At 37.7% G+C, this 24,271-nt stretch overlaps 1 protein-coding gene across 3 annotated transcripts; it reads right to left on the bottom strand.

The window, feature by feature from the left end:
* Nucleotides 1–42: 42 nt before the first annotated feature.
* On the bottom strand, nucleotides 43–17,317 carry esr2a (estrogen receptor 2a). 3 transcript variants are annotated; one of them, XM_079583883.1, is made up of 11 exons: nucleotides 17,140–17,317; nucleotides 13,228–13,378; nucleotides 11,113–11,615; nucleotides 10,846–11,012; nucleotides 9,584–9,700; nucleotides 7,920–8,243; nucleotides 6,861–6,999; nucleotides 5,034–5,167; nucleotides 2,310–2,493; nucleotides 1,325–1,521; nucleotides 43–1,129 (listed from the first exon to the last, which is right to left on the bottom strand). In XM_079583883.1, exons 3-10 carry the CDS (start codon nucleotides 11,511–11,513, stop codon nucleotides 1,335–1,337), a joined length of 1,653 nt encoding a protein of 550 aa, XP_079440009.1. In that variant the 5' UTR covers nucleotides 11,514–11,615; nucleotides 13,228–13,378; nucleotides 17,140–17,317; the 3' UTR covers nucleotides 43–1,129; nucleotides 1,325–1,334. The 3 variants fall into 3 exon arrangements, with proteins under 3 accessions (XP_079440009.1, XP_079440008.1, XP_079440010.1); XM_079583882.1 differs by having other exon boundaries at nucleotides 13,224–13,378; nucleotides 17,140–17,306; XM_079583884.1 differs by having other exon boundaries at nucleotides 13,224–13,378; nucleotides 17,095–17,302.
* Nucleotides 17,318–24,271: the final 6,954 nt, after the last annotated feature.

Raw genomic sequence — 24,271 nt, 5'->3', positions numbered from 1 at the left:
AGTGTATTTGCAAAGCCCAAAACAAAAATAAATGTAAACATGTCAAATACACAAAACATTTTAATTCATCCCAGTGTAAATAACACATTGTTACATATGCGCTGCAAGGTAGAACACAAAGTTTACAGAAATTAAAGTTTGAAAACCTTTTACAAATTAATCTTATGTTGTGTGTTAAAATAAACATTGTCTACTTTAAAAAAAATCCTGTTACATCTGCTTTTTAAATCTTAGTATTTGACAAATTGTAAATTCAATATTAACACAATATCAAAACAATTAAAATTGAAATGGCTGCCGGCAGATGCAATACTTTTTATAAATACTTTTAGTCCATTTGTGCAATTATTAAAATGAAGTAGTTTTTAAAAAAAATTTATGCTTCAAATCTTTAAGGTAGGTTTGCTCTTCTATTTCAGAGAAATTTTAAAGTGCAATATCAAAAGTATCGTGGTTCATCTTACAAACGGAAAGGTTTTCACAGTGGAATAAACGTGATCAATCTAGAAAATGTATAAATGTTTTGTACAAGGGCTTTATGGTGTTAAAGGGGTTTACTGGGTAGGGAGCAAGATTACATTCTTTTTTTTTTTTCTTTTCTTTTTTTTACAATGTGTCAAAAATAAAGTGACAAAATAACAAAAATGCAAAAAAACATCCAGCTGACATTCACGAGTCCTCTTGCTCCGACAGAAAAAAAGAGGCTTGATTCAGGTCTTCTAAAGCTTCGGAGCAGAATTTAGTCTTTGATCACACTGAACACAAATCTCTCTCATCGTCCATACTGTCATTTTGCAAGTGATGGAATCTGATCAGTTTCTTCTTCTTCTGAGAGTGTCGTCAATAGCTGCTCTATCTACAGCAGTTGCTATAGTGATGCTATAGGCATCATCGTGCTGCTGATTTGTTTTATTTTACAGAAAGCTTACTGTATAGAAAGGGAAAAGAAAAAGTAGAAATTGGACACCATGTCCATCCTGTCTGTGAAGAAAAAAAAAAAAAAAAGGATTTCACATCAGAACATCCAAGACATCAGTGATGCTTTTCAACTTGTGAAATCCTATTCCACGCTTTTTGTGTGGCTGTTTTTGTTGTCCATCCTCCCGAAACTTCAGATCATTCTTCAGCACTGGAGAGAAAGAAGAGCAATTTAATGGGATTTTTTTTATTTATTTTTTGGATTTGTGGAAAGATTTTATCTGGCAACTGCCTGTAAAATGAAATGTACAAACTACATATTTTATGAACCAGGCATTTTCATCATTAAACAGTCTATTTGTATTTATTTCAAGGTCACAGTCTGCATTATGTTGCGCGCTCTCACCTGATGGAGTTTAGGGTGCATGCTGAGAGGTGCAGGTGAAGGCCTCCTGGACGCCTGTGCTCTCTTTGGGAGAAGGACCGGAGTGAGACAGACGGGAGCCGTGCATGATATGAGCGTCCAGCATCTCCAGGAGCAGGTCATACAGAGGAACCATCTTCTTCATCTTCATGCAGTGCAGGTGGTCCATGCCTTTGTTACTACAGATGGTCAGTGGAAGGTTTTGCACAGATCGAGAGTTACAGATGCACACAACACCACAGAGACAGGTTACAAGCTCACTAGCTTCTTCTATACAGTCAAGCTAACCTTGAAAAAGTAGTTAGCTAAACTATAAGATATGTAAAGTATAGTACTACTATCTTATAGATAGTAGTTCAATATAGTAAGCTAAGCTTTGTAAATGATGATAGCTACATTGAATACAGTAAAGCTCAACAAGTAGCTGATTAAAGATAAAGTTAATGTATTTAAAAATATATAATTATCAGATATAATTTAATCAGAGCTGTATTTCTCTAATTAGTAGTAATTAGTAAGCAAATGCTGGATTTGTGACCTGGTTCAAAAAGAAACAAATTCATTTCCATTAACCATCTAAAAGAACTGATTCACTACACCGATAATTGCAAGACAAATTAGCTATTGGAAAAGCTACTTTAAAAAAAACTAATGAACTACTGGGACATTGAAAAGTTTAGTTAAATAAGTAGTATTAATACTTTTAGACAGCTACAACCCAACCTGAAGAAAAAAAAACACTCCTGTAAAAAATGTATGTTTCAATTACAGCAGACAATGCAAACGCAAAAATAGTGAGTAGCAGAATGTAGCAGTGTCCAAATGAACTGTAATTGTAAAAATTTTTGCATCCAAAAATATTGCAGACTCGACACAAAATGTTGCCGTATTCAGACAAATGTCTGTGTATGAAGCCAGACCACAAGCCACCTATTCTGAGTGAAAGCACTGCATTTATTGTTTGTACCTGAGGTGCCTTATGTGGGAGAGCAGCATGAGCAGATGGGCTAGTCTGGTGGAGCGCTGCTGAAAGCTCAGGCCCGTCTTCGAGATGGCCCATACCAGAGCATCCGTCACCGAGTCGAGCAGACACAGCAGCTTCGACCGGCTCTGGAGCTCCTCTCCTCCCTCCGACGAACTCAGACACATGTCTGCAATGACGCACAAGCGCAGGTTCACAGAGATTCGAGCCATGATGAGACATTTACGGCCATTTGAAATAATAGAGAGTGATACCCAAATAAGCATCCAATTTAAAGAATATCCAATTCAAAAACAACGCAACACATCTGGAGCGATTAAGAAATTGACAAAGAGCAGACAAAGTGAAGACAGCTGTTGGGGGCTGAGAATAAAGAGATAATGCATGAGGGAAAGAAAGATCAAAAGTTCAGAGGAATCGGAGCAGGAAGAAATATTGGTTCCTTCAGACATTAAACACTAACCAGGTACTGCCTGTTACTTACATAAGCGTTTGCAATGAAATGGATAGTTGGGTTGAAAGCGTGGAGAGCTCCTTAAAGCAGGCATGTTGTCCCCATCAAGACTTTACAGTGTGAGCGTTTTACTGGCCTTGCCAAGACTCCCTTCAATTAAAGCGGGGATAGTAGTAACCTTCTGAGTTACGAGTCAACACTATTTATTACAGCTCTGTGGAGGTCAGGCGTTTGTTTGGCCTTATGCCACTTGATAGAGACACTATGAGGAAAGGAAATGAAAGGGAGTATGATTGGTGCATGACACCAGCTGGAATCGAACCTGCTTTTGGAGCTTAAGCGCTAGGCCATAACATTAATTTATGATAAATGTACCGGAGGACCCGCTAGTAAAGAGCTGAGCAGGTAAACCTCACTCCCCTGGCTTCAAGAGGCGCGCTAGAGGCTGCGGCGCCCACCTCCCGTGCCAGAAAGGCCGGATCGAAGAACCAGAGGGGTTACATTGGTGCCGTGACCCGGGTGGGATGAAGATTTAGGGGGCCAGCTAGCAAGAGCTGTGAGATTAAACCTCACTCCCCTGGTCTCAAGAGGCACCGTAGCGGCTGATGCTAGAGGCTGGTTAGAACGCCCACCAGAAACGGCGGTTTGAATCCCAGCAGGAACGATGCGAGTAGAAAAGAGAGGCAACATATACAGACCCAAAGGAACACAAAGAGTTTGTTTGTTGCTGAAATTATGCTGTTCATCATGCTGGATTTCTTTTAAAATTACAATCCAGTGCTAGAGATAGAATGCATACATTTATGCCGGCAGTTGTTGCTAAAAAAAAAAAAAAAAATCCCACCATTTAGCAAATTATAAAACAAAAGTTTCCCAATTTTGTTTATTAGTAGCAATTTAGTAGTATTAGTTGTTTATTATTATGGCTTCGTTTAACATTGTTAAAGGAACACTCCAACTTTTTGGGACTTCAGCCTATTCAACTTATCCCCCAGAGTTAGATAAGTCCATACATACCTTTTTCATCTTCGTGCGTGCTTTAAGTCTGTTTGACGCACCCACCGCTAGCCTAGCTTAGCACAAAGACTGTATATAAATGGTTGCAGCTAGCATACTAATCCAAATAAGTGAAAAAATAACGCAAACATTTTCCTATTTACATGTTGTGATTTGTATAGTCACAGAGTGTACAAAAAACAAAGTCACATGAGACGCAGACATATTTTAACCGTATAAATACTGGGAACTATATTCTCTATATTCTCTGAAAGCGAAGCACCGCTACTTGGGCGGAGTGATAACCGCAGCACCTGATACGCGCTCTGAACGAACTCTCTGCTCCTCACCACGGCGCGTCTCAGGTGCTGCGGTTATCACTCCGCCCAAGTAGCAGAGAATATAGAGAATATAGTTCCCAGTATTTATACGGTTAAAATATGTCTGCGTCTCATGTGACTTTGTTTTTTGTACACTCTGTGACTATACAAATCACAACATGTAAATAGGAAAATGTTTGCGTTATTTTGTCACTTATTTGGATTAGTATGCTAGCTGCAACCATTTACATACAGTCTTTGTGCTAAGCTAGGCTAGCGGTGGGTGCGTCAAACAGACTTATAGCACGCACGGAGATGAAAAAGGTATGTATGGACTTATCTAACTCTGGGGGATAAGTTGAATAGAATGAAGTCCCAAAAAGTCGGAGTGTTCCTTTAACTGATTTAGAAAAAAATATACACTACTATTCAAAAGTTTTGGTTTAGTACGATAAAAAAAAACAAGAGAAATTCATACTTTTATTCAGCACGGTTTATTCAAAAGTGACAGTAAAAACATTTATAACGTCACAAAATATTTCTATCTTAAATAAAAGATGTTGTTTTTAACCCTATTCATCAATTTTTTTTCTTTTGAATTGCAAATCTATACAAAAAACTTTATATATGAAAATAGTTATGATAGAAAAAAAAATTACTCATGGATTAATATTAAATATTGGGATTAAATATGAATGGATCCTATGAGGCAATTTTTTTAATATATAAGTATAGTGGAAACTTATGCTAGTCACTATTTACTTCTAGCATAAACACATGAGATATTACAATGAGATCCACTGTGATGTTTCTGTCCTATGGGGAACGTCAACAAAACATGCACATTCATTATCTAATAAAAAATAAATTTGTTTTAGTAATAAATGTAGTATAAATGCATGCACTTTTCAAAAGCCCTTTAATAAGAAGAAGACTTACTGGAGTTAAGGAGGATCATGGCTTTGAGACACACGTACTCCTCTCTCTGTAACTTGAGTTCTCTGAACCTGGACGTGGCTGCCAGCAGCATATCGAAGATCTCCACAAACCCCTGCACACAGCTGCCTTCGTCCCTGCCGAGCACAAAGACACAAAATAAGCTTACCTCATCAGAAACGCGGGACCTAGCATCAATCTCAAACCTAACTAGCCGTATTCCAAACCTCGCACCTACTGAAAGCACGAATGCTCAATTCTATACAAAGCGAAATGGCCAATGGAAAATCAGAGGACGCTAAGAGGTGCTACAACTGGACCCGCAGCAGTGAATGAGTCCAGGGTGGCGCTAACACTTCATTAAAACGTGTGAGAACAGAGAGAACAAAGATACTACCATTTCGCATTAAACGAGACTTATTCACAACTTAAACATCAGGGGTGCTAAATAATTGAGTCATTGTACCTCACTTCTATATGTAACTATTATTTTAGGGAATTTGTATTTGTGTCAAAAAATACTGAGTGTCATTATTGGCAGATGTAGTCAGAAAGAAAAAAGAAAAGAAAAATCACAATTTTTTTGATGTTGACATCACCCAGTTCAACTCATGGACCCAGTTGGCTATGATACAATGAATTCCTTCTCCAAGCCCATGAAAATACAGTAAATGGCTGGCGTCAGATGCATATTTACAGCAAACCCACCCATGACTAGAACGGATTGGAAGAGTAGTTCAGTATAAAGTCTGCAGAGCATTCGTAACCCTGGCCACGTTTTCTTTTTTTTTCTGGCATTACAACATGGGTACACACCATGTTAGAGGGGTACAAAGGGCAGCGGAGTAGAGGGGGCTTGATAACAGAGAAGCCATGGCAGGATCAGTTTCTGTCTTCCCACAGTTATACTGGCAGCTCTCTGTTTCCCACCACACCAAGCCTCACACTCGCTGTGACACATCTGGACACATCTGGCCAAAACGCTGATTTTGTTTCACAGCTGTATTCTAGAGATGTTTCGCTATATTCTACAAAGCTTATTTTATGAATACACAGTTGTTTATACTAAGCTTCTTGCAGTGTGAAAACACCCACCCACACACATACACACAAAGTTATCAGAAACATACACTCTTTATATTGATGATAGTTTCAAATGAATTTGAAAAACGTTTGTACCATTCTGAAGACTAATGTAATTTAAATGTAATAAATATTCATATTATTATTCATTAATATTTATTGCTAATAAATTGTGGTGTAACAAATATATTCAAAAGTAAGTGTAATTTCAACTTGAATGTAAGTGTAATTTTCTCAATGATTATATGTAAAACAAGTTTGAATATGATATAATTTCTTGTTTTATTTTTTCTGCATGTTGGTCCCACACTATGACTAGGCAGACAAAAGTTTTCAAATATTGATCATATTTTAGCAAAAGTGCTGTTTTTTAAAGTGCTGAGTATATCAAAATTAATTTTAATTACGAAATAAAAAACATGCTCTTCATAGAAGAGATGTATGAACTGCATTTTTTGCATACATTTATTGGGAAAAAAAAGGCTAATGTGTTTTAACATTGACATGACAAGAAAGGTAACTGGTGTCTGTACATCAGAATACATAATCATTTACTTTAATCACCCATAAATGATTTCATACTACACTGGCACACAGTATCATTTGGGATAGCTGCATAAAAATACTGACCACCTAAAGCATGTGAGAAGGGACTCGGAGAGATGAATTCAAGCACGGAGAGATGGATGTGCCCGTTCATAAATTAGGCAATGTGAAGGATAAACACAATTAGCTCACACTAGTTACCTGCTGAGACTGAGGTCTGGAGAGAAAATGAGCTTTCCAGGGTGATTAACAGAGCGCCACATCAGTCCCAGCATCAGCACCTCTAACCAGCAGCACTCTAACAAGTGGACCTGGTCAAAAAGACTGAGCTCCACAAAACCTGCGGCAGAAATAAGCACTTGTTACCAACTGCACAACAACTTCAACAGAAGAGTCTGAGGGAAAGTTTGCTGATGTTCTCAAAATAAACACACTGTTCATGTTCAGAATTAGAACGTGATGATTCACTAATAAAAGACTGCCCATCTCAAAAGACAAATATTCATGGCAGTGATATATCAGATCAGAAAACAGAAGACATCAAGTATATTTAAACAAATTCGGATGCTTCTTAAGAGGCCTCTCAATGCAGATTTCCGACTAATAAACTTGTGAATCACTTCCCATTAACTACAGAAAAATATATATTACATATTGGTGTACGGAAGGAAAAATTATATTTAATGCTTTTGCCTTCACTCACAACACTCACAAAAGTATTGCTTTCCCCCAAGAAACTAGGCTGGCTCGCAAAAAAAAAGATTTTTTCCCTCACACCTCAATTTCTTTCTTTTTTTATCACCAAATTTGTGAGAAAATAGGTTTTGCGGACAAATTTCCCCCCAAGTTTCTAGGGGGAATGCAATTAAATCATTGAAATATAATTCAAAAGCACAAAACAGTTTCAAAATTCATGTTTGAACAGGGTATGATGTAATGCAATTTATTTTGAATATAAATGATAAACGACAAATTCTCTTCGAGTAATATTAACCACATCCATTACTGTAGTGTACACATAAATCCAAAACTCCTACTCTAAAACCCATTCGATATACCAGAGGGAATCCATAGTGAATCAGCCTTCCGGGTTTGGTCTACAAACGGACACATGCTATGACCAAATACCTCAATTCCATGTGGATTTGCAGTTTGTGTTATAGGAAAAGTTCTATGAACCAACAGAAATACAGTAACACACTGAGCTAATGTTATAACCGAATCAGTTTTTCTTTTAAATCTGGTTATACACTGACTCACCTGGGACCTTCTTGGCCCAGCTGATCATGTGAACGAGCTCTTTGTCAGCCAGGTTGGTCAGTGACATCATGACGTTGGCCTCAGTAAATGGCTTCTTCATGTCTTTCATGAGGTAAATCTCAGGTGGCTCTGCATCCATGATGCGAGCGATTAGTTCCTCAGGGCTCAACGCCATGTTAACCACCTCATTCCCACTGAGGGGACACGGGACACTTTTTATCTCTTGAGATCTCGGGCCACCGGTGCTCATCCTGCCAGAGAATCGTGCCAGTCGCTTCTGCTGTGCTCCTCTTTGTTGGTAGGTGCCACGATCTCGCCGTAACCCTGTAAAACACACAACGTAATTGCACCATTCACTTCCGCCTCGTCTATGCCGGTTGAAAGGATTATACTGGAGTAAATATACAAGTAATTATCCATTTTAATAGCAAATGATATGATAATAAAGTGAACTGGATAATTGTTTTTATATTAAATTGTTTCAAGTACAATCTACTATGAAGAGTCTTTCATTCGTCCACAAAGGTCCACAAAGTGCAAACACTGTTTCAAAACATTGCCATCATGTTTGTTTGATAATCCTGACCAGTACAGCAACACTGTCGCAACCAATGGTGTGAATGTGGGCGGGACTGTGTTTTTGTCCGAACAATGGTAGACAGAGGGAGTGTTCGGGAACATTCATTGCCTTTGCAGTTACGTTTGGTGTTACTAGCAGCGCAGAAATAACACACTCCCCCTTTAATTCCAGATTTGGCTTAAAGCAGAGGATCTCAACCAGAGGATTACTTAAAAGTATTTAAATTAATACATAATTTTTAATATATTAAAAATATCAAATTTAAAATGCTATTTATTTTTTATTGTTTAATTTAATATACTAATATTCTCAGTAAAAGTTTAAAAACAAGCAGAATTACAGCAGAAAAACTGGTCATATTTTGAGGGGGTCTTCAAAAATGTTGTTGGGAAAAATGGGGGGCAAAATATGACTACCGGTATAAAATATGGGCGAGCAGAAGGCAAAGCCAGAAAGCTGCAAAAACTAATTACAAAACTGTATTTGATGTATGATGAAGCCTAAAGAGCTCAAACCAAACACATCAACCAGTGAGATAAGAGTAAATCACTTTCTCTTCTAACCTTGAAGCAAAGCTGTGAAAGTAGACTGCCCTAAAACAGCAATTACTAGAGTGGATGAGGCTAGACAGTAACAGTCTCCACAGCAACACAGACTTAATTCAGCTAGCACTGTTCTTTGGAGGAAAAGCCCTCTGAGACACTCACCCAACTCACAAACAGCTCAAAAGACTAAACACAAGACCTACCAGACCCTTTTACTGTTGTCTGCTTCAAAATTGTGTGAAGTCATATTATTAGAAAACTTAAAACAAAGAATTATGTATGATGAGATGAATTTTGAGTATTGCATCTGGGTTGTTTTGGTGCAACATTTGACCAACATCTATAAATAATCAGGGATCTATCACATTATCGGTAAAACGCTGATGCATATCACAACTTCACGGCACGATAGCTGCTTAATATTGGAACATAAAGTCAATGACTTTGGACATTCAGCACTCAGCAATCTCTCATTAAGTATTTGGTAACTGTGTGGGTGTAAAAAGGGTGTTGTTAGAACAAAGGAGACAGCGTCCCACCACATTTCATCATTCCAACTTCATAACACTTCCGGAGTCGGCAGGCCTGGCAGCTTTTGCGGCGGTTCTTGTCGATGGTGCACTGGTTGGTGGCAGGGCAGATGTAGTCATTGTGTCCTGAGAAAACGAATCAGATGTTCCCTATTAGCCACTGAACAGATGCGTGTTCAAATCGCAACAAGTCTGACAATAAAAGACTGCTTCTATGTTTAAAGGACCCCAAAGTATAGCAGAGTGGTCTTTTAGAGACATGAAGATAGCACAGCTGTGTACACAATTGGTTGTCTGGGACAATGGAAAAATAATACATTTTAGAAGTCGTTATTTAAAAATTTTGACCACAGAAGGTCACGCTTGACCAATTAGAATGAATTATTCCAGAGTCATGTAATAAGATTGGCTAAATTAGCATTTCTGAAGGGAAAGATGGCTGTGAAGGCGTCTTTATGCACTGTGAAGATGGCTATGCATGGATAAATATACAGTATATGCCAGTAAGACAAGACCACTCGCAAATCAGAATGCAAATTTACGATGACGCAATCATCACCCTCAGTTACATTTTGAATGCTGAATATTCTATAAATTTAAGTGGGAGATTTTCAAACTGTAATCTTCATAGAAGGGATGGAGTATTTTTTAAATTTACCAGTATATACCAGAATATATATATATTTACACTTGGATCATCGCTCACTTAGTCTTTAAAAACATTATTAATTAATAACGCTGTTAACTGTAATCTTTAGCAAATCTCAAAATGAATACCCATTTTTTAATACTGTAGATGATCAATTTGGATTGCCTGAATGTGCTTTTTTTTTATTTTTACACACAAATTTGCATTTAAAATACTTTTAGCTTAATTTTTAAGTGTATGATTTTTTTATTAATTTGGACTAATTGAATTTTACTATCAGCCATTTATCTGTTATTGGCCAAACAATGAAAATTATCAATGTTAGTTTTTAGTGTTTTATTTTTAATTAATTTAGATAAATGAATGACACTAACACTATCTTCTTCTATTCTTCTAAGTCTGCTATACAGCCGAAACAAACTTCATTATTTCCCTGTTATCACTGTAAAGCTGCTTGAAACAATCTTTATTGTAAAGAGTGCTATATAAATAAAGTCGACTTGACTTGACAAATTAATTTGAATATCAGCCATTTATTAGATATTGTCAATAATGTGAAAATTATCGTCAGATTACTACTAGTACATCATATCAGTGCAATGTACTTTTGAGAGAGTGATACCTTGTATACTCCTCTTGAAGAAGGCTTTGCATCCTTCACACGACCACACGCCATAATGGTACCCAGAGGCGTAATCACTACAGACGGCACAGTAGTGCATGTCAGCTTTGCCTCTCAAAGAGGCCGAAGTCTCCTCTGCATCTGCTACCCTCTTCACCAGCGGTTTTCTATAAAGGGGAGCGGACATATGCATCAGAGCAGCTTTAAACCCAGTAGACACACAGACAGATTTACGTCACCTTCTGAAGTTAAAAAAAAGATTTGTACCTGTATTCCTCTTCGCTGTGATCATGTGGTGTAAGTTCCGTCCAAGTCCCACCAGTTGGATGGTTTTGTTGTAGTCGAGTCTGTGTTTGATGCAATGCAAGTGAGGAAACTTGGCTATGCGGTGGCCAAAAGAGGGTGGGGCTTAGCGACTGCCTCACCGAGGAGCACTCGGACAGGGGCGACGTGCCGTAACCCAGCAGAGCGGGACTGTAGAAGGGCAGAGTGGTGAAGTCATGGCCGAGGTCTGTGTAGGGTGATGGGATGCAGACGGGATGGCTCTCCACCGGCAGGGATGGAGAGGAGGAGTTAAAGATAGGAGAGAGGATGTGGCCTCCCACCCTGCTGGAGTCCACGTCCTGCAGCTGGAGCAGAGGGCTTTCTCCCTCGGGATACTCGGACATGGTGAAGGTAGATGAGTTCAGCGCTGTCGCACCATCAACAGGGGACTGTTGATGTATGTCATGTTGAACTCCTTAGTCATCGATACTGAAACGCGGCATAGCCTATTGCATAATCGACAAGAAGATTTCAGTTTAAGTTGAGAAATGAGTTGGAAAAAAATTAAGCAGCCATACCAAAAAAAATCAAGTTCTCTGGTGGCCAAGGCTTTTTAACGCACAGTATAAATGAGTTTATATACAATTAAATAAAGTCTATTTGGGGAAAGGGTCCCTTGTTTAATGTCGGGGGTCCTTGGCATCAAAAGCTTCCACACTAGAAGATATACTGTAAGTTCAATGTTGTTGCCACCGCTTAGATATATATACCGTACTGAATAGTTAGGTGAACGTGTTTCATTTCATAGCCATTAATATATTGTGTGTTTTAGCAAAGCAGGAATGCAGTATTCACCAATCAGCAACCAGAACTGAAACTATGGCTTTTCAACACAACCGTAAAGGTTGAAAAGTACGATTGTTTTATGTATTTTTTAAAGTCTCTTGTGCTCAATTTAAAAATACAGTAAAACAGTAATATTGTGAAATGTTACAACAATTTAAAATAACTGTTTTCTATTTTAATATATTTAAAATTGTAATGTATTCCTATGATGGCTAAGCTGAATTTTCAGCATCAGTACTCCAGTCTTCAGTGTCACGTGATCCTTCAGAAATCGTTCTAATATGATGACTTGGTGCTCAAGAAATATTTCTTATTATTATAAATGTTGACAAAAGTTTTGTTGCTCACATTTTTTTCAGGATTGCCTGATGAATAGAATAGCATTTATTTGAAATAGTTTTTTTTTATAACAATGTAAATGTCTTTACTGTCACTTTTTATCAATTTAATAATCCTTGCTGAATAAAAGTGTTAAATACTTTCGAAAAAAATCTTACTCTTCCCAAACGTTTGACCAGTAATATATTTCTTTTCATTAAGTTTCAACCAGAAAAAAGGAGTTGCACAGCGGAGGGCCAAGACAGGATGCATCCTTAAGTTAATGATTACCGGCAAGTCCTTCATGCAGAATGAGTGACAAGACAAGATTGAGGAGGATTAGACTATTAAACACTGTGTTCCACCAACAAAAACTGAAAAATGTAATTAAATTCCACTTTATATAAATATGTATCACTGTCATAACACATGTAAAATGTGATCTGTCTACACATTCATATACACTCAAATGTATTTGGCAGATGCTTCTATCCAAGGTGAATTATGTTGCATTCAAGATATACATTTTATCTGTTCATGCATTCCCTGGATTGACCTCGACATTGCTAGCACCACGCTCTTCCGGCACGCTCATAAAGCTGGTCTCACTACAATTTAATAGCAGATGTTTGTTTAAAACGTTTAGCTTGTGAACACTGAAAAAGCAGCTGCGTGTCTAGCAAATCTGCCTATTTTAGGCCAGTTCATTACACTTAACCCAGCCTGTTGCATACAGCTCGGTGATGGTGTGAAGCTACAGGTTGCGTTCAAAGAGGCCTAAAGATATGCCTCAGGAACGTACATTTCTCTTACACAGAATAACCATTAAAATGAATCAAGGCATAATAAAGACACATTTCTATTTCTCTCTGCTCTTTGCAGTGCTGTCTTTCTAATGGCACATTTTAGTTCTTAATGTTAACACAGAAGTCTGTTAAAGTGACTCTTACCTACACAGTATTGTAGTCTGTACTAGCGAGAGAGGCAGTTAGCCACACCGTTTCTCCAGACTGCCAACGTGAGTCAGCTGAGGACTTTTGAACCCTCGTTTCAGTGCAGAAGACAGGCAACTGGCCAAAACATACCCTGCACACAGCACAAGTACCTGCAAAATGCCAGAAAGGAAGTTATGTGGTGATATACAAAGCAACCTATATTGCTAACCTTTTTTTTATTTTTTATAAATAATTAAAACAATATTTTATCTATACCTTTAATTTATATTATTATTATTATTATTATTACAATAAATAATAAGTATTATAATAATGATTATAGTATGTTTAAAATTTAAATAACTGATCCTAAACTAAAGGCACTCATTACCTCTTTTTCCATCAGCATGACAAGTCACAAATATGTCAAATTATATACTTTTTTCACATCACACACTGTACTTTTGTGTGTGTAAATTTACAGAAAAAGACTAGCCTATAAAATGCTCCAGTGAAAACCTGTTAATTGGTTAACTGTAAGTTACCTTATTGTCCACAGAGAACATTTTTAACTGGTTTAGCATTGCATTGTATGTAAGTTTACAGTAAAATATTGTCAAATGTATATTTTTAGAAGTAAAAAAAACTATGAATTACATTAATATTATAACATGTAAAACGGTAAAAGGTGAGACCACATATGATTATATTTTATTTAAATAGTTGTGTTTGTTTTATATTTTGTTATCTATAGTGCACATTCGTTTTTTGTGTGTGATACAGGCAGTAATATGCAACCCTGCAACAATGGAAACAACAAAGTATTTTTAAGGTGAAATTTTGGCAACCACAGCTGCCGTTTTGTGTGTGTGTGTGTGTGTGTGTGTGTATGTGTGTGTTCTTGTTTTTGTAATTTATGAGGACACAAATCTGTATAATGGCATGTGTATTACACTGGTATTACAACTTAAACGTGATTTATGAGGACATTTCATGAGTCCTCGTTATTCAAATAGCTTAAAAAAACAAAAAAAACAATGTTTTATTAAAAATGTAAAAATGCAGAATGTTTCCTGTGAAGGGCAGGTTTATGGATAGGGGCAGTGTAAGGGGATAGCATATACAGTTTGTACAGTATAAAAACCATTACGCCTATGGAATGTCCTCACAAGCTATTTCAATTACTTTCTACAATTACATTCTTTTACACTGCAGGTAGTGTCATCTCTTTAGTTAGGTGTTTTTAATGTACTATGTGCATTTAGTAGCTTCATGAACCTCATAAATGTCACTATGCAAATGACTTTTTCCGACATTGTCAAATACCTCATTACCAATCTGTAATGAACACTTACAGTAACACACTGTTCATTCCCACCATTATGATAATGGAGAAACCACTCTTCCCATTAAAACCCAGTAACCTCCAACTCCTATAATTCTTAGGAGGCTAAGAAAGACTAAGATAGAATGGAAGACAGAGAGAAGGAGGAGACTTGGAAAGCACAGACTGAATCTGCCTGCATCAACTCTCTACTGACAACCAGTCTGGCATGATGCGTGCTCTTGAGGCAAAAGAGCGCCCGGCCACCGGCCAGCAGTGCATACCAAAAACAAAAGCCCAAGGCCGCGGTGTGATCTCCCTTCTCCAGCTTCCCTCACTCCCTTCTCTGGCGGAAAACGGATAAAGGGAAAGAAGGAGCGACGGAAACCATGCCCTGTGCAGGAGTGCTGGGAACCAGGGGGAAGACCACCACTGAGCCTAATGCAAACCCTTAAGAATATCAACCTTTTCTAATAATATAGTGCACGTAAAAATGGAGCGCTGTAATGTATTTTATAAAACTGATAGCTCCGGTTCTTGATTCTGATTGGTTGAGCCATGTTTGAAGCTGTTTTAAATTACTCTGCAATGATACACACCTGTGACCTCATTAAAAGAAATACGTTTATGGTCAAACCGTTTTATAAAAGCAATAAGCCCCGTGAAGCTGGGGTTTACAGTGAATTTAGAACAGCTGAGACGCTCCCCGTCGAGCCTATCATCGTCACTTAGCTTTTCTAAATTCTCTGTAAACCACGGCTTCATGGGACTTATTGCTTTAATAAGTGTTCCTGTAGTTTAAGAGGTAAAACGTGATGTTAGCAACAGAAGGTTATACTGTAGGTTCCCAGGGAAAGCAAGAACTGATATAACTAATCATTTGAATGCAAAGGTGCTTTGCCAAATACATAAATCAAACACGTACTATGCCATATTTATATTTAAGAATATGTTATGCAGACGTTTTGTGCATTTGATGCTTTGATGCAGATCTGCTTTGACTAGACCACAGTCACTGCGCAAAATGATGGCGCTGGTAGTAATTTTTATGTATTCCATATGTCTTCAGTGAATGCTACCAACTATAATCGTAATTACTGGAAATCTCAGCAGAGAGGCAGCAGCACCATCTCTATATATTTCTATATTTCTCTGTACCAATAAACAGTATATTGTTCAGTATCAGGATTTTGTCCATCTGTAAGATAATTGTCCATATACTGGCAACACAGAAGAATGTATTTCATGAATTTATGTCATGTATTATTTTATTAATCATAAAAAAAATACAAAAAACTTTTTTAAAGGCAAAAGAAAAAAAAGAGATTTCATCATTTTAATTTTAGTCATTTTACTTCTATTCCCTGCTGCAGGAGTTCACATGAAAAATGTTGTCCAGTTTAAAGGGAAAGCTGAAATGGCCTATTTAATTGAGAGCGGATAAAAGGAAACTGCAAAGAGCCTATTTGGCACAATCTGCCTGTTATTAAACAATCCTACTGACAGTCTTCAGCCGTTCTAGTCAAGTTTGAATAGTTGAAATCACATACTGTATAAAAGTAGAAGTATTACTGTCACTGATGGATAGACCCGTGTCTTTACCACAGATTAAAAACTTGTTGACTAAAGTTTTACTGTACAACAAAAGTTTTATCAGAAATTTGCATATTAAATGTCACCGCTTGCTGAGGTCACAACAAGGTCACAGCTCACTGACATCATTGCTGACATCTTTTAGTTTTACAAGTAATTTATAAGTAGTCTATTTGACCAGTGTTTTATCCACTTATAGCTATCAACTATACATAAATTTGTGTACATTTTTCAAAGTGTAGCTAAAATTTAGCAGGTCGTCATTAATGTGGCCCATTCAGTAAATCAGGTAAACTATCTCCAGCAGTTTTCTGTACTTTTTGCCTCATTCATAAAAAAAAAAAACTAATTTTAAGTAGGCTAATGGTATTAAATATACTACAGTTACAATCACTGGAGAGTATTTTTTTTAATTATTATTTTGATGAATTAACTATTCATGTTTTAAGATGTAGCCTATGACAGATCATTCAGATGAAGGACTTGATCACCTTATTGTGTCAATATTTTTAAAGTGATTATTTATCACAGTTCAGTTTAAAACAGTCCTCGTTTATCAACTAGACAAATTTAAAAACAGTCAAGTTTCTTTACTGTTCATACATTTAGTATGTCATTCAGACAGTATGTACATGTAATATCGTAGGCTACATAGCCTATACTAATGTATTGTATAAAATAACAGTGAAATAAAGCCTAATGATAACAAAATATACATTGTTATTTTAATACGAGTGGTTTCAAACAAGGTGGAGATCAATATCAAGGGTCGCTGAGCGTTAAACCTTTCATCCTCGTGTCGAGTTAAAGTAAATTAATTTGACGTTCTGCATAATTCCATTCATTAACCTGTTTACGTCATAAATTTTAGTCTGAAAAGTGCACACGTAAACAAATGTACTGTAATCGAGCACACGCGCTGAATGAAATGACACACAGCAATCCGATTGATGTAGGACGAAAGTTTACCCGGCCACAATGCTACCAACGGACGCTGGAAGACAGGCAGTCTACCTGTTGCAATCGATGTCAGCAGATGGTCCACTGTGAGGCTTGAAGTCGATAATTATCCCAGACGAGAAAAATATTGCTGGATTTGATCGCGGGTAAAAGCCTGTGGAAGGGGAAACGGCCAGTCTTTTGATGAGCTGTCAGGATACATGTTAAAGTGTGCTCTGCTCAGTCTGTCACCGAACGCTCGTACTTATTTGAGAGTCTGCACGTCATCGACCACACCCGCCTGAATCACCTCCTCCTCCTCCTGCTGCTGAACATCTGCTTTTCAAGCGCTCAGTATATGCAGGGCGCCGGCTACTCATGAACCTGATTAATTGTTTTCTTCTACACTTAACAGCTGGAGCTTTTCTGTTATGCATTATATTTTCCTTTTACATGCATTACAAGTGTGTGCAAATTTTATCAAATCCTGTCAAAAGTTTGGAAACATTAGCATTTTTTAAGTCTCTTATGCTCACCAAGGCTGCATTTATTTCATAACAAAAATACAGTAAAAACACAAACAGTAATATTGTGAAAAATTATTTCAAATGAAAGTTTTTTTTTTTTTTACTTTAATAAATGTAAAAATGTAATTTATGTCTGTGATGTCAACATAATTTCTTTAGTCTTCAGCATGATCCTTCAGAAATCATTCTAATATGCTGCTCTGCTACTCAAGAAACATTTGTTATTATTATTTTGTGGTAAGATTAAAAAAGAGAGAAATGTATACTTTCATGATGCATTAAATGGATCAAAAGGGACAGTGAAGACATTTATAATGTAACAAAATATTTCTATCTAATAAATGCTTTAATACATTTAATAAATCAATTTAATGAATGCAAATAAATGCTGTTTATTTAACTTTCCATTCATCAAAGAATCCTCAAAACATATTAAGCAGTAGGCCTACAACTGTTTTCATTTTCAACATTGATAATAATAATAATAATAATAATACATGTTTCTTGAGCAGCAAATCAGAAATGTTGAGTTTAATATTTTGTTGAGTATTAAAATGGCTGAACATGAACTACAGACTCACTAATGACTTCTCATCCAGATTTATAATCCAAGCACAACACCACAGATTATACAAAAAAATATTTGTCATGTTTTGGCAATTTGACATGGAAATGTGTACTCTTAAAATTACTTTTAAAATTACAATTTTACAGTGTCCATATTATACTAATAAGAATAAATTATGCATAATTACATGCAACTAACTCTAACCCCACTGCTAAGTACATGTTGGTAATTAATATTGCCTACTTAAACATATAAGTACACATAACCACCTTAAAATAATGTATAACCATTAGTATTACAGTAAAAGTTTTTTGCAAAAAAACGTGCAAAAAGCATAAATTCATAAAATCTGATCTCACAGCTGATCAATTATTAAAAAGCAAACTATGCAAGTGCATGCTGACAATGATGGCTGACAAGACAACACATTCATTGAATTATTAAGATAAAATAGCAGATTACGTGCACCCTCTCTTTATCTACATTCACTGGATAAAACAATAATAATAATAAGCAGGTTATATACTGAATCTCACAAGAAAACAAAGACAAGGAACATTTATCATATTTGACTTATAATACCATGTTTTAACTCATTAATCAAATACACAAGCAATCCAGTGTGATTTAGGCTGCGGCGAGGCAAAGCTTGCCACAAACTACTAGAATTACTCAAACTTGACCAAATAACAACTCTCAAAACCAATGCACGGATGATATGAAGAATCTGCAATTTCAGCACAATCTACAATGGTTTCAATCCAATAAAACAACAGGCCTGTCATTTTATGTAACTGAAGATAATGCAGTTTTTTTTTTTACTTGTCCAAATCGTTTAACCTACAGCCAAAGACAATGAAAAAAAGAATAAAAGCACATTTGCAGCACAAATGGAAGACAAACAAATAATTTAAATGGAGAAGCGGGTCTAATGTTGTTGGCCTATTTACAGTCATAGTTTTTGTACCACAGGGAATAGAAGTGAATGGTAGTAAATTGTGCCCTTTAACAAGGGCTCATAATGCACTGTAATGGCTCTGTAAATGTAACAAGGTAGTCATCTCCACAGGAGACCAGGGCTTTAAGCAGAAGCTCAGACGAAATGCTTTTCTCCCATTTTCCTTGTGAACCTGCATTCAGTATGTCAGATAACAGCCATGTAACCTGCTGAGATGATTGCCCCTGTTACCCATTGCATCTCTCAAGCCCCAGCTCTCAGAGTTCTGCTAGTGCATGTCTAGTGATTACAGCCAGCCACGGGAGCCTAACGTATTTGTTGTGTCCCAAATTATTAATAATTACGACTCACCTCTGGCCATCTCACTTATTTAAATGTCCTCTGCAAGAGATTTCCTTTTCACTTTTCCAGGCTGGCAACAAGGAAGTAAACTATAGCAAGATAAACTTTTATAGAGATAAAGGTCATTGCAAATAAAAAAAATGCATGTACCATTTGTTAAAAAAAAAAAAATCATATATGGACCCTTTTCACAGACTGTGATTTTTTTGCACGCACACACACAAAAAGTAATTGAAATAGCTCAAGTGGTTTCCCCAAATTTAACTGGAAATGCAACTTTTAATGACTTCTGCAGTTTCAAAATTATTCAAACCCCTGAATAAAATCCCTCACAACAGCACAAATATGCAAAAAAGGTGTTTTCACAAGCACACCTGATGCAATTAATCAAGGGATTCATTAGTTGCACCAGGTCTGCTTGAGCTAGAACACATGAAATATCTCAACTGGCAAGGTTTGTTGAGTGTCACGTTTGACCAGGCCCGGGGTGGGTAATCGGGAGAATCGGGAGAATTCCCGGTGGGCCGCTTCACTTTTGGGCCGGTCGATAATTTTTTGTTTTTTTACATTTGTCACGTTAGTTACAATATTAGGCTACACGCGTTCCGCATTCGGACACCGCAGCGCGCAGCCTCTGCATGGGTTGTTCCATGTGAGGCAGTTCTCCCCTCCCCTCCCATATAGTTGGTTGGGTCCATAGCGCGTCTTTTCCAAAACGTTTTCTCAGGTACCGATAGCTGGGCCGGCCCTACCGTAACGGTACACGTCAGGGAGGATGGATGGGAGGAAGAGGCCAGCAGGAGCTGAAAAAGCCAGGTTGAAAGGCATTGGAGGAGGATGCTGCCAAATGTGCCAAGCTTACAGATTTATTTTCAAGAGGACAAAAGTGGCAAGCAGGTAAAGAGAGATAGGCCTAGTAATGATTAGCAATTACGCTGCAACGTAATTATTCGGCTAATACCGTTGTATCGTTGTCAACCTATTCACAAGCAAAATATAAAATTTAATACAAATATTAGCCTTTTTGTATCATCATCATCATCATGAATTTTATTTATAATGCACTATACATTTGACATCAAATCTCATAGTGCTACAAGAATAAAAAAAATATAAATAAAAACAGAATAAAACAAAAGCAAATACGCAAATACTTAAAAAATAATGAAAAATACGCTTTTCTAAAAAGAAAGGTTTTCAGTTCTTTTTTAAAAACATCCGCAGACTTAGGAGCTCTGAGTTGTTCTGGGAGAGCATTCCACAGACGAGGAGCGGATGCTTTAAAAGCCCTGTCGCCCATAGTTTTGAGCCGTGTCCTAGGTGTAACCAGGAGGTGCCGTTTGCCTGCTCTGGTCCGAGTAGAGGTGTGTAGGGAAAGGAGATCAGTAAGGTATGTGGGGGCCGCACCGTGCAGACAGTAGTGGGTGTGCACGAGGATCTTATATTCTATACGGAAGTGAACAGGGAGCCAGTGAAGGGATTTTAGGATAGGGGTAATGTGCTCATGTTTTCGCACCCTCATTAGGACCCTGGCAGCACTATTCTGCACAAACTGGAGCTTTTGGAGGCTCCTGCCAGGGATTCCCCACAGGAGTGCGTTACAATAATCCAGCCTGGAGGAGACAAAGGCATGGACGAGCTTCTCTGCAGCTGAAAAGGAAAGAGAGGAACGCATCTTGGAGATGTTTCAGAGGTGAAAAAACGAGGTTTTACAAAGTGAGGTGACATGATTGTCAAAAGAAAGGTATGGGTCAAACTTGACCCCAAGGTTAGTAATGGAGGGAGAGAGGGTAATGGTATTGCCAATAAATGAAACAAGTGTGATAGGAGACGAACGCAGTTGGTGAGGTGTTCCAATTTGGATGGCTTCTGTTTTAGAGCCATTCAGCTGCAGAAAATTTTGATTCATCCATGCCCCGATCTCCTCCAGGCAGGAGGTGAGGCGGGAAATGATGGCGGAGGGGGAGCCGGAGGGAGTGATATGAAGATAAAGTTGTGTGTCGTCAGCATAGCAATGGTAGTGAATTCCATGCCTGCTGACAACACGACCAAGGGGAAGCGTGTAGATATTAAAAAGGGTTGGACCGAGTACGGAGCCCTGGGGGACCCCACAGGTAACAATGTGAGGTGATGATTTTGCCTCCCCCAAGGCTACACACTCAGTCCTGTCTGTAAGATAGGAGCGAAACCATTTTAGGGAAATGTCGGAGAGGCCAATATAGTGCTGAAGTCTGTGAAGGAGGATACGATGATCAACAGTATCAAACACAGCAGAGAGGTCGAGAAGGATAAGCAGAGAAGTGGAACCAGAGTCAGAGGCCATAAGGAGGTTTTGTATCACTCAATACATGTCATGGCGATTCATAGACTTTGCAAATATTATGCAATTTAATATTGATAACAAAACTCATGCTTGATCTGTGTATGCAGTAAAATGACCTCTAAATTATTTGTTGTTGCTTCTGAGCAGCAGAACTGTAAACATTAGATCAATATGCCTCTTTGTGGAAGAGTGGGATACATTTCAAATGCTTTCTTTCTTTCTTTCTTTCCTTCTTTCTGCTTTTGTTAATTTATCAACCTATTCTTCTGGAATAATGGAATATTTTTTGTTAACTTCTTCTGTGAATTATTAGTTAACCTTTACATTATTTGTTGAACCATGGTATTAATACAAACTACACAATAGTAAGAGCTGAACTGTTGCTTCATTTATCTAATTTGGAAAAAAATAAATGTAATTTGGAATTCCACCATGGAAAAAGTGGGCCGGTCTTGGGCCTGAATCTCCCGGGCTGAAAAGTGGCCCCACTCCGGCCCTGCGTTTGACTGCATGTTAGAAATATGGCTAAGTCAACAAAATGGTCCAAAAAGTTAAGAGAAGATCTCATCGCCCTTCACAAACAGGACACAAAAAGATAGCGAAGGCACTAAATGTTCATAGAGACACAGTTGGAGGCATAGTTCGCAAGTTCAAAGTTGGGACAGTGGTTACACCTGGACGGGGCAGAAAAAGGAAGCTATCAACGGCTGCAACCAGACAATGAGGTTTCAGCTGCACTGGCGCGTACTAAACGCATGCCAGAACTCCAAGACGTAAACCACTACTGACCCAAAAGCACCAGAGAAGTTGGCTCCAATTTTCTCAAAATCATATAAATTAGCCACAGAAGTTTCGGGATTATGTTCTGCGGAGCGATGAAACAAAACTGGAACTTTTCGGCCCTATGGATCAGTGGTATGTCTGGAGGAAGAAGAATGAAGCATATGCTGAAAAGAACACTCTGTCTACAGTTAAGCATGGTGGTGATCGGTAAAGCTCTGCGGCTGCTTTGCATTCTCTGGCATTGGAAACTTGCAGCGTGTGGAAGGCAAGATGGATTTATTGAAGTATCAGGAAATCCTAGGAGAAAACGTTATGCCGTCAGTGAGGAAGCTGAAGCTTGGGCGTCATTCTCTGGTGCAACAGAACAATGATCCCAAGCATACCTCAAATTCCACCAAGGCTTGGTTGCAGAAGAAGTCCAGGAAGATTCTACAGTGGCCATCACAGTCATCCGACTTGAACCCCATAAAAAATCTCTGGTGGGATTTGAAGAAGGAGGTTGCAGCACGCAAACCCAAGAATATTACTGATTGCTCATGAGAAATAGGCAAAGATTCCTCAGAAACGTTTCATTCTCATTTTCAGCAGGTCAGATAAGCAAAAAGGTGTTCTACTAAGTACTAAAAATGCTTGCCATGAAGGGGTAATCATTTTCAGTTGAATTTAGGGAAACCACTTGAAACATTTGTTGTTTTGAGCAATTTCAATTACTTGTGTTTGATTTGTTCATTGCAAACAGCTGAAAGTCTGTACTTTTTTTCCAATAAACTGTATACAGTTGCATTCTAAATTATTCAAGCCCCATTGCAAATCAGGTTTATTGGCAAAATGTATGGACTTTCAGCATATATATATATATATATATTACAGAAAACTAGTCAATGCTGTTTCATGAGTGCTTCTACCAGTGTTGGGGAAAGTAATGTATTACAAAATTGTGTCACTTTAGTTACTTTTTATGGAAAGTAATGTTGTGTTACTTCTGTGTTACTTCTCACCTGGGCTGGGTTTCCTTGTTTGTTTTTTTGTTATTATATTTTTGAAAAATGTAAAGGCCCTTTCACACCAAGTTTAATTTCTAAATGCTAATCCATGCCTGTACAGTAAAGGGTGCAGCCCAAGCAAAACTTTCAAATAAATGCAGGAGAAGAAAGTTCAATAATCTGACAAAAACAAAAAATGAAACAAATGTGGATTTTTGCTTACTTGTAAGGTCATCGAAGGAAAGCAGTAAAGACATTAGTTGATAAAGGGAGATTAAAAACAAAGTATATTTGTATTATTTAACATATTTAATTATTGCAGGTTTGCATAATATTCTGAGTTTGCATTTCACTGTTTTTATTCATATTGAGGAATACTGAATCTGTTTTTTGTGCAAATTAGTAAATGCATGCTCACTGTAACAAAGCTAAAGCTCAGGGAACCGGCAAGTGTTAAACAGTTTTAATAATAAAATAAACAAACAACAAAATGAAAGTAAAGCGGCAGGCCCTCACAGACAACTGCCGCTTAAACTAAAATTTCAGCAACATAAAGTCTAGGGCTGGTCCTCGGCCTGGTTGTCACTCCTCCTTTTATCCTCCTAGCTCCTCTGTGAGACTCGAGATGCTCATTCGGCCTCGCTCCTTTCCCACGGCTCTCGGCCTCGCCATGCTTGCCACGATCACATTATATGTCTAGAACTACGAAAGCCATCATGTTCA

Source organism: Phoxinus phoxinus (assembly GCF_949152265.1).
Source record: "Phoxinus phoxinus genome assembly, chromosome: 16".
Taxonomy (NCBI): domain Eukaryota; kingdom Metazoa; phylum Chordata; class Actinopteri; order Cypriniformes; family Leuciscidae; genus Phoxinus; species Phoxinus phoxinus.
This window is presented reverse-complemented; position numbering and strand designations above follow the sequence as displayed.